This window comes from Limanda limanda, chromosome 21 (assembly GCF_963576545.1).
Source record: "Limanda limanda chromosome 21, fLimLim1.1, whole genome shotgun sequence".
Taxonomy (NCBI): domain Eukaryota; kingdom Metazoa; phylum Chordata; class Actinopteri; order Pleuronectiformes; family Pleuronectidae; genus Limanda; species Limanda limanda.
In genome coordinates, this window is record NC_083656.1 from 7,657,002 (window position 1) to 7,667,993 (window position 10,992).

Genomic DNA, 10,992 nt, shown 5'->3' on the forward strand with positions numbered 1-10,992 from the left:
TGTGTCACTGTAATACTTAAAAAAACTTACAAATCTTTTTATTTTTATAGCTATATGCAAACTCTTAGCAACCCAAAGACATTTCAATAGGAATTAATCTTAACTCTATTGTGACATAGTGAGAAAAACACTGATAGAATAATAATATCCCTGTTTACACATATAATTTCCTGAGAAAAAAGCAAACAGACATCATATATTTGAGAAAAAAATCATTATCCTCTCAAGCAGCAAGCCAGAAATCTGATCTGACACCAGACCTGAAAACATCCAAATAATAATAAGAGACACCAAAGCACACTCAGAACAAGCAAAACAAAATGAATCTTGCAAGATATTTATTACTATTTAGATTTACAAGTTATTCTCACATCTCGTTATTTATTTTAAAAAAGGCCAACGACTTTCTGGTGTTACAGATATCAATACACGATGAATGCAAACAACTGCATTAGTTGCACACTTCAGAAACATCTTCAGATGTGTTGCCTGCTAAATGGAGACCTGCTTCAATAAGCAACGTCTTTCTTTACAACTGTGTCACGTCCAGGTCCCTAAAAAGAACAACAAAATGCTCTGGTCTAAATTGCAATAAGACAACAAGGTTGATCGCTCTGCCTTTTGCAATTTCAGCATTAATAATAATTGGGTATCCGTATTTTTTACAATGATGATTAAAGAAATGATAGAAGTAGAGAGGTTAACAACTGCCAATTTATATATATGTGCATATATGTATATACTATATACACAAAACATAACATAAAAAACACACTTAATTAAGGAAAATGGCAAAAAAACCTCAATATCACCCCTCAAAAGAGATTTGATTTAAGACAGAACTCAATCATCTGAGACAGAGGCTGAAGGGGAAAAGGGAGGTAGATAGATAAACAGGGGAAAGACAGAAGAGAAGTAGTGAGGGATCTTGGGAAATCCCTCTAGCTTATGATTCTTTTTAAAAAATGTTCCTTTATTAAAAAGGGAACCAGATAATCTCATCTGTAATCTCAGTTTAAGTGCGGGAGTGGCGAGTGGCTCTGCTCTCTCCTGCCTCTCTGGGTTTAGCTACATGTTGTCCTTTAAACGATGTTCAGGGCTCGCTCACTAAGTTCATTGTTTTTTTGTACTTGCTAATTGCCGCCGCTGCCGCCGCCACAGCACTGGCTGGTGCGGCTCTGAGGGGCAGCTTCCTGTAGATCCACTCCCGTCCGGGTTCGTCCACCTTGTCCAGCTCCACCCTGAGCTTCATTCTTCGGTAGCTTCTTAGCTACAGGGAGAAGAAATATGTTGGAATTTTACCTTGCTGCAGAAATAAGAAGGTTGAGCACTAAGTATGTGTTTGACGCTTTAGAATAATGCACTTACCAATGGCCATAAAAATTTCATTGACGTTCATGGCAGTCTTGGCCGAGGTCTCCATGAAGAGTAGACTGTTGTCATCAGCGTACACTTGTGCCTCCTGGGAACAATATTTAGAAAGTGCAGTTTCAAATTATTTTATGGTCTAATAAATTGTCATTGAATACCTGAAATAATTTAACTGTTAAATTGATTCTAATTCATGCATCTTCACACCTGCAAGTCCACAGCTCTCTTATTTGCAATGTCCGCCTTGTTGCCTGCCAGAGCGATCACGATGTTGGGACTGGCTTGTCTCTGCAGCTCCTTCACCCAGTTTTTCGCTCGTACGAAAGTGTCCTAATCGAACAAGACACTGCATCAATACTACTTTCACTCTGCAGTGTTTCCCCTTGGTTGACTACTCTTGGAAATGTATTTGTTTCAGATGCAATTATATTAAATTTGGAGTCTTGCACCCGTTAATAATAAAAAAAAACACTTCTAGGAGGTATTCTAAAATTGGCTCACACCTCTTACCATCAACATTTGCCTTAATAATTTATAAATAATCTCTGCCTTCTACTGCTACTACAATTTTCAACAAACAGAAACACAGAAAAAAACTAGTAGTTATGAAAGCAGCATTTGAGTAATAACCCATCTGAGTTAAAAAAACAAAACATTCTATCTCTGTCAATGCTACGCCTGAAACCTACTGTGTTGGTAATGTCGTAGACCACGATGGCTGCCTGTGCTCCTCTGTAGTACATTGGAGCCAGGCTGTGATAGCGCTCTTGACCCGCCGTGTCCCAGATCTCAAACTTCACTGTGGTGTCGTCCAGACAGACCGTCTGGGTGAGGAAGGCCGCTGAGGAGAGCAAAACAAAGAAGATAAGAAGAATGATAAGATATTAGAACCACGACCGCAACACAGCACTTACACACACACACACAAGCTCCGTGCTTCTCACGACAGCACAAACATGTCTGTGTCAGTAAGTGAAGCATGACACTTAGGAAACGTATGAGTGATAAAATATATAACTTGCAGGTCCACATGTGGAAGGAAGCTTTACATTTTGATAATGTTTCCACAAAGGCCATTTTAGTACAATTCAAAGTATTTCAGCATGTTTTAATATATTGTATATGACTGTAGTGGAGCGTCTCCTACCTCCAATGGTACTCTCCTGGAATTCATGGAACTGGCCTTTGACGAAGCGCAGCACCAAGCTGGACTTGCCCACCGCCGACTCCCCCAGCAGCACCAGTTTGAACTGGCAGATTTTGTTTGCTGCTGTGGCGCCATTAGGCCTGGATGCTCCTCCACCACGCCCAGCCATTGACAGGGACGGAGGCTGTGAAGGATGGAGACGGCCTGTGATATGGGGCGGAGACTATCGACTCTCTCGACAGGGACCAACCCTGAGCACACAGGCACTGATGGTGAGCGAAGTCAAGGATCGGTCTTCTGGTGGGAAGAACTGGACGGAGATGGAGCAACCCAGTTTACCTTGATGAGGAAAAATAAGGAAAATGTAACATGGTTTGTGAAATGTGGTCAATACAATTATGTACGGCCCTATTAATTTAAATAGCATTATAGACTCTTTCTTCTGTAGTTTTCATTTCATTCCAGTAAACACTTTTATTTCAGAGAGTAAATGTTGATGCCAATACAGGTGTCAGAAGAGTAAATATGTAAATAACAATAATAACAACTAACAGAGCTGGACTGACAAATATCTCCTTTTGTCACTTGACATGTCAGGTGTTTACTGGTTGAATCAGTGAATCAATTAGCAGATGAATGGTTTTAAAATAGTGATAAATATTTAACATTTTGCAAAGTTCAATGTTTCTCTTGTCTGACTTAAACAATCTTAGATCTTAGGCTTTTAACTATATGGCACAGATAATCAGAAAGCATTGGCTTTTGTTCTTATTGAAGTGTCTGAATGGATCCATTGATTATCAAAACAGAAGGTGATTCGTTTACTTTAAAATCACCTTATAATTGTATCTCTAGAGCAGCATTTATTCAGACTCTACATGAACCACACGAACTTGACAGATGTGTTTGTGAGGGATCAGGATGTTTACAAGTTTTTAACACTGTCACACTTCGAGTCAACATCGCACTGTACGAGACAAACTATAGATTATTTAAAATGTTACCTTGAAACACAAACAACTGGCTCGTAACAGTGGTTAAAACCCGTGTGAACCCGCGGCTTTGACCGTGGAACCAGACTAAAAACCAAAACAAACCCTGAAGTTAGCTCCGAGGCTAAAGCTAACAGCCATGCTAACGTCGGATTACAAGAGAAACGCGTGAAAAATGAGACAAATTAAGCTTTGGAGTTCTCACCAGCAACGAAAAACGACCTCCACTGCAGGACACGTGTCAGTGTTGTTCCTCTTTCACTGTCTTTTGTCCCTTTTCTGCCTAAACGTTTACGGGCTGAGTAAAAAATAATGTGCTTCCGCCTTGTGTAACGAAAACCCTTCCTGGTTTCGTCTGTCATGTGACGCGGGGTATCAGCCAATCAAGTGAGCCAGAGAGACGGACGGAGGGAGGGAGGGAGAGAGAGAGAGAGAGAGAGAGAGAGAGAGAGAGAGAGAGAGAGAGAGAGAGAGAGAGAGAGAGAGAGATGTGATCTTTTTATTTACACTTTATCAAACATTGATCCTCTGAATAAATAGTCTAAGTCTGGGTCGAGTCAAAAAAAATAAGAGAGAGGGAGGGCGATCTTCTGTTCAACCACACGATGGCGGTATAATATAACTGTGATGTGCTGATAGGCCTCAGGTGTGAATTTGAACTGTGCCCAGTCTGCTGTGTTTATTATACTTCTCAAAATGAAATTTTCATCTCTTGAAATATCCCAATCACTGTAAAAGAAGCCCTTTATTTTTCTCCTCAAAAAAGATATGTTGCATTACTTCTTTGTCACAAGAGCCCAATGCAGGCAACAAACACCAAACCCATAATATACACAAGGGAAATATGACAAGTGAAAAAAGACAAAAGTAGCAACTGAATGATCTTTATTAGGACCATGCAGCAAACACTACATTACAGTGGATTGTTCATTCAGTGGAAGATGTGTTGCACAAGGTTCATTCTTTAGTTGCACAGATCATAGCTGCAGCAGCGCCCGGTTCCTGTGCTTGAATCTGTCAACAATCCACAAGTATATGCTCCAACACAACTCTTGAAGTAGTCGGTAGCTGTGACAACACGGAAAAAAACAGAATGGATCACCAGACATCTTTCTTTCTTTATAGTAGTATTATTGCAGTACTGATGGAAAGGTTCATACTTACAAGGGGAGTTAAAATGGAAGGTGACACAGACTTGGTCTGAACCAGAGCAGGTCTGAAATTTGTTTGAACACTGAGTCTGACCTCCACAGTAACACATCAAGGCTTCACCTGCAAAAGGAAAAAACAAATGTCTGCAGATTGACAAAGCATTTTCATTGCCGCTCAATTCTCAGAACAAAAACAAGCTAAGAAAAGAAAAGATAAGATAAGATAAGACAGAATGAGATGAGATATGATGAAATGAGATGAGATAAGTTAAGTTAAGATAAGATAAGATAAGATAAGATAAGATAAGATAAGATAAGATAAGATAAGATAAGATAAGATAAGATCAAATAAGATAAGATAAGATAAGATAGGATGAGATGAGACGACGGGGAACTTTGCTGTGTTAAAGAGGACAGTAAAAATAGACATAAGCAGACTTGCAATATAAATTTAAAGAAATATGAAAATGTAAATGAAATAGAAATAAATAGTGTAAACAGAAAATATACAGTGTCAAACTTAAATTGATTGCATATTAGCCATTGAATTTCACAGGCAGAAATGAAGACTGTACAGTTTAACGAGTTTAAGGGTTTACTCACTGTGGCCGACCACCAACACCACCAAAAGAGCGAAGATCACAGCCTTCATGTTTTCACTATGTATTAAAAAGTGTTAGGGCCTCAAATTCATCAAGTTCTCTCATAACCCACATATTCATAAATGAAACATGTCCTACCTGGTGAATTGTCTCCTGAGTTTAGATTCCTCAGATGTGTGCTCACTGTTGGCAGGATCCCTTTTTATTGTCTGGTTTTGTTGCACAATTCATGGAAATCTCATAATTTTACGACTCTGGAAAGCCCCGTACACAACTGGCTGACATGTGATAACAACAAAATACTTTCAGTTTCCATATTGATCAAAAATTATTTTCAAAATAAAATGTTCATCTCTTAAAATATCCCAATCACTGTAATAGAAGCCCTTTGTTTTTTCTTGTCACAAGAACACAATGCAGGCAACAAACACCAAACCCATAATAAACACAAAGAAAATATGAAAAGTGAAAAAAGACAAAATTAGCGACTGAATGATCTTTATTAGGACCATGCAGCAAACACTACATTACAGTGGATTGTTCATTCACTGGAAGATGTGTTGCAAAATGTTTATTTTTTAGTTGCACAGATCAGAGCTGCAGCAGGACCCAGCGGTTCCTAAACTTGAATGCCTCAAGACTCGACAAGCATCTGCTCCAATGCATCTCTTGAAGTATCCGAGAGCTGTGACAACACGGAAAAAAACAGAATGCATCACCAGACAGATTTCTTTCTTTATAGTTGTATTATTGCAGAACTGGAATATACTTACCATGCTTCTTAAAAGTGAAGTTTATACAGACTTGGTCTGAACCAGAGCAGGTGTGAATGCTGCCTGAACACAGACTACTCGCGTGACAGTTACACGTCAAGGCATCAGCTGCAAACGGAAAGACAGATGCGTGCAGATTGACACAGCATTTTCATTGCCTGTCAATTCTCAGAACAAAAACAAGCTAAGATAAGTAAAGATAAGATGAGGTAGAATGAGATGAGATATGATGAAATGAGATGAGATGACACAAGATAAAATGAGATAAGATAGGATAAGATAAGATAAGATAAGATAAGATAAGATAAGACAAGATAAGATAAGATAAGAAAGAAATATGAAATTAGATATGGAATAGAAAAAAATTGTGTAAACAGTGTCAAAGTTAAATTGCTTGCATATTAGCCATTTAATTTCAAAGGCAGAAATGAATATTGTACATTTTTATGATTTTAAGAGTTTACTCACTGTGGCCGACCACCAACACCACCAAAAAAGCGAGGATCACAGACTTCATGTTTTCACTATGTATTAAAAAAGTGTTAGAGCCTCAAACTCTTCAAGTTCTCTCATAACCCACATATTCATAAATGTAAACATGTCCTACCTGGTGAGTTGTCTCCTGAGTTTAGATTCCTCATATGTGTGCTCACTGCTTGCAGGATCCCTTTTTATTGCCTGGTTTTGTTGCACAATTCATGGAAATCCCATATATTTTTTACGACCAAGTATTACACGTCTGGCTGACATCTGATAACAACAAAATACTTTTAGATTCCATATTGATCAAAAATAAAAACAGATGGAGCCCTTCTGGTGATTCCCAGGGGACAGTTTGAGACGAAGCACCGTGTCCTCAGCTGCACTTTAACACTTCCAATCAGGGAAATTTGCAACACGATCATTTTGAGGGACATCGTTTCGGGATAAAACCAACGAGCTGTGGTTTATTTTATATATGATTTCATTTTTATCAACAACATATCGGACAAAAACACCTTCAAACATGAAAAGAATAACTTCAAAAACTTACAAGTCTTCATATAGAGAGGAACTTCGATCATGGTCAGCCTGAGATACTTAAAAACAGGAATTTGGGAATTTTAACCAAAGGAAACTTACAGTCACTGTTTGAATCAAAAAATTTGTTTGGACCCTAACCAATAAAAAGTCTGAATTTAGATGTGTTTTCACGTTATTGTCTAAAATAAATTAAAGCTATTTCATGATGCAGTTAACACTCTAAATCTTCTACCCAGTCTATTTTTATCCAACTTTGCAATCTGGCAGATATATGTATCATAAATAGCTCATGATGTTAATTTTCCAAGCATGAACGTGGACGTGTTCCATGTTTATAAACAACAAAGTAAGAATAACTTAGCTAATGTTGGCAATTTAACAGTCAGAGGAAATATACAATATGAAATATGTTGTTTTTTAGGGCAAAATCAAAATTCCCGGTGTGGGAGCGGGACCTGAAGCAATGCCATACACTGGAATTATACTTAATCATATGTTACTTTATGTGACTCATTACATCTTATCAATATTTCACTTTGAGTTCAGAAACGCTGACACTAATTGGCGGTTCAGGTTATGATGAATGTGCGTTGACCCCAGGAGGATCCTAAATAAAATCCTCATTCAGAACGGCCTGAGTAGATCTCAGTATTGTCACCATCTGCACCTCTGTGCAACACTCTTTTTAGTTATTTCCTCTTTTATTTTGTAATTACTTTCCATAAATACAAGTAGACAAAGACTTGTTGTTGTCCGTGGTTCCTTGTTTGAATGTTTTCAGGATTACGCAAAACCTACGAAACTAGTTTCCATGACATTTTGTGAAGGTGTGGGACATGACCATGACACAAGGAAAGGAAAATAGAAAACAGCTGGGCGTGCCCTGGAACGACGCTGCAGACACTCTGGGCTCACTGTCCATAAACTGGTCTACCGTGAGCATCAAAGGGCCAACTCCAACTCCCTTAAAGATGCTCGCTCACAGTTCTATTCCGGGTTAATCAATAAAAACCCTGGCAACTCCAAACAGCTTTTTTCCACCATAAGCCATCTCCTGAAACCACAACCACCCTCTTCAACTGAGGCTACAGAGGAGCAATGCAACAGCTTCATTGACTTTTTTAGATCAAAGGTCGACATCATTCGCTCTCTAATGTCCAGCTCTCCATCTATGCTCTTCGAACACATGTGACACACACAGAGGCCTCATGCTACTGTAAGACCTGAAGAAATCATTTATCATTCATCATTCCTTTTTTCAGTATTAATTAATATCACCAAGTGGTTTATGATAAAGAAATACACCTTATCTACGAGTGTGCTGTCTCCTCTACATCTCGCTGAGGTTCAGGAAGGCCATGTTGAGGCAATCCTCAAAAAAATTAAATCCTGTACCTGTACCCTGGACCCCATTCCCACTGCTCTGCTTAAGTCACATATCCCCACTCTCAGTCCATTCAGTCTGGCTGTGTCCCACCTACTCTCAAGGTTGCGGTCATCCGTCCCTTCTCAAGAAACCCACCCTGGACCCGGAGGTTCTAGCCAATTACAGGCCTATCTCCAACCTTGCCTTCCTGTCCAAGGTGTTAGAGAAGGTAGTCGCTTCTCAACTTCAGGACCACCTCAAACATAACTGCTTGTTTGAAAAGTTTCAGTCAGGATTTCGTTCAGCCCACAGCACTGAAACGGCTTTGCTCAGGGTTACGAATGACCTGCTGATGACAGCCGATGCAGGATCACCCTCACTCCTCATCCTGCTGGACCTGACTGCTGCATTTGACACAGTGGATCACACTCTCCTCCTAGAGCGCCTCTACAACGCTGTTGGACTATCAGACTCTGCACTCAAGTGGTTTCAGTCCTACCTCTCTGGCAGAACTGAATATGTCTCACTGGGAAGATGCAAGTCCAGACTGCTCCCTGTCTCCTGTTGTGTTCTGCAAGGGTCGGTCCTCGGCCCCATCCTCTTCATTATTTACATGCTCCCCCTCGGTCGTGTCATGAGCAAGCATAGGATGTCCTTCCAATGCTGACGACACACAGCTTTACATCAAAACTGCCCCAAACCCCTCGTTAGCCATTTCATGTCTCACCGCCTGTCTTGGGGAGATTAAGACATGGATGAGCAGCAACTTTCTCAAGTTAAACTGTAGCAAAACTGAAGGCCTCCTTGTTGGCACTCCACACCAGGTTCAGTCAGCCTCCATAACTCAGCTCACCTTCGACGGTCAGGTCATACCCCTCTCCTCCACAGTCACTTATCTGGGAGTTAGGTTTGATCCTCACCTGACCTTTAATGACCATATAAAACACCTGTGCAAAAACATCACCAAACTCCGCCCCACTTTAACCCTGTCAGATGCAGAGAAGCTCGTCCACGCATTCATCTCCTCTAGACTGGACTACTGCAATTCACTTTTCACTGGGGTCACTGGCAAGAACATCCAAAAACTGCAATTAATTCAAAACAGCGCTGCCAGGATCCTGATGAGAGTCCGTAAATATGAGCACATAACACCAATTCTCCACTCACTCCACTGGCTCCCTGTCTCAACCCGGATTGACTACAAAGTCCTACTCCTCACCCATAAATGCATAAATGGACATGCACCTCCATACCTACAAGAACTCATCACTCCCCAAACCTCCACCCGCACCCTCAGATCTACAAGTAGCTCACTCCTTCGGGTTCCCAACACCAAGCTCCGCACCATGGGCGACCGGGCCTTTTGCTCAGCAGCGCCCCGTCTATGGAACGGTCTCCCTGACCACCTGAGGGCAACACAGACCCTGGACTCTTTTAAGACTGGCCTAAAAACCTTTTTATTCAAGAAGGCGTTTTTACTTTGAGTTGAGTTTTAGGACTTTGATTTTAACTATGTACTTGTGGCACTCTGAGATTCTCGGATGAAGAGTGCCTTACAAATAAAATGTATTTATTTTTTTATTTTTTTACAATGAAGATCTAGTTATATTCTGGTTTGGATCTGTATCAGGGGGAGGATCCTGGAAATGTTTTCACCTACTTTAAAAACTGCAAGCAAATTTCAACATTTTCCTTGATATCTCAGAGAATAATTAATGGATCTTGATGAAAAAAATCAGACACAAGATGGCGCTATAATATAACTGTTTTGTGCTGATGGGACTTTGGTGTGGATTCGAACTGTGCCCATGTCTTCTGTGTTTATTATTCTTTTCAAAATAAAAGTTTCATCTCTTAAAATATCCCAATCACTGTAATAGAAGCCCTTTATATTTTTCCTCACAAAACTATGTTGCATCCCTTCTTTGTCACAAGAGCCCAATGCAGGCAACAAACTCAAAACCCATAATAAATACAAGGAAAATATGAAAAATCAAAAGTGAAAAAAGACAAAAGCAGTAACTGAATGATCTTTATTAGGACAATGCAGCAAACACTACATTACAGTGGATTGTTCATTCACTGGAAGACGTGTTGCACAATGTTTATTGTTTAGTTGCACAGATTAGAGCTGCAGCAGCGCCCGGTTCCTATCCCTGCATTAATCAAGAATTGACAATCAGCTGCTCTGATGCATCTCTGGAAGTATCTGGTAGCTGTGACAACATGGAAAAAATCAGAATGCATCACCAGACATCTTCCTTTCTTTATAGTTAAATTATTGCAGTACTGATGAAAAGTCTCCTACTTACCAGGGTATTTAAACATGAAGTGGATACAGACTTCGTCTGAACCAGAGCAGGTCTGAATTTTGCGACGACAATGTGTCGTAGTGCACTCTTTACACTTCAAGGCTTCACCTGCAAAAGGAAAAACCAAATGTGTGCAGATGGACACAGCATTTCCATTGCCTCTCAATTCTCAGACCAAAAACAAGCTAAGATAAGATAAGATAAGATAAGATAAGATAAGATAAGATAAGATAAGATAAGATAAAGTAAGATGAG

At 39.9% G+C, this 10,992-nt stretch overlaps 1 protein-coding gene across 1 annotated transcript; it reads right to left on the reverse strand.

Moving 5' to 3' along the window:
* Positions 1-321: 321 nt before the first annotated feature.
* LOC133027469 (ras-related protein Rab-5C-like) lies at positions 322-3,875 on the reverse strand. The gene is made up of 6 exons (XM_061094480.1): positions 3,716-3,875; positions 2,519-2,857; positions 2,061-2,212; positions 1,579-1,701; positions 1,369-1,462; positions 322-1,270 (listed from the first exon to the last, which is right to left on the reverse strand). The coding sequence occupies exons 2-6, from the start codon at positions 2,685-2,687 to the stop codon at positions 1,134-1,136; spliced, it is 675 nt and encodes a 224-aa protein (XP_060950463.1). The 5' UTR covers positions 2,688-2,857; positions 3,716-3,875; the 3' UTR covers positions 322-1,133.
* Between the last annotated feature and the right edge of the window lie 7,117 nt (positions 3,876-10,992).

Excerpts from the sequence above, each read along its gene's own strand:
- LOC133027469 (XM_061094480.1), bottom strand. The coding sequence starts at position 2,687 with ATGGCTGGGCGTGGTGGAGGAGCATCCAGGCCTAATGGCGCCACAGCA. Across the intron at positions 1,702-2,060 it reads TCTACGACATTACCAACACA|GACACTTTCGTACGAGCGAA; the intron begins GTAGGTTTCAGG and ends TTGTTCGATTAG. Across the intron at positions 1,463-1,578 it reads AGAGAGCTGTGGACTTGCAG|GAGGCACAAGTGTACGCTGA; the intron begins GTGTGAAGATGC and ends TATTGTTCCCAG.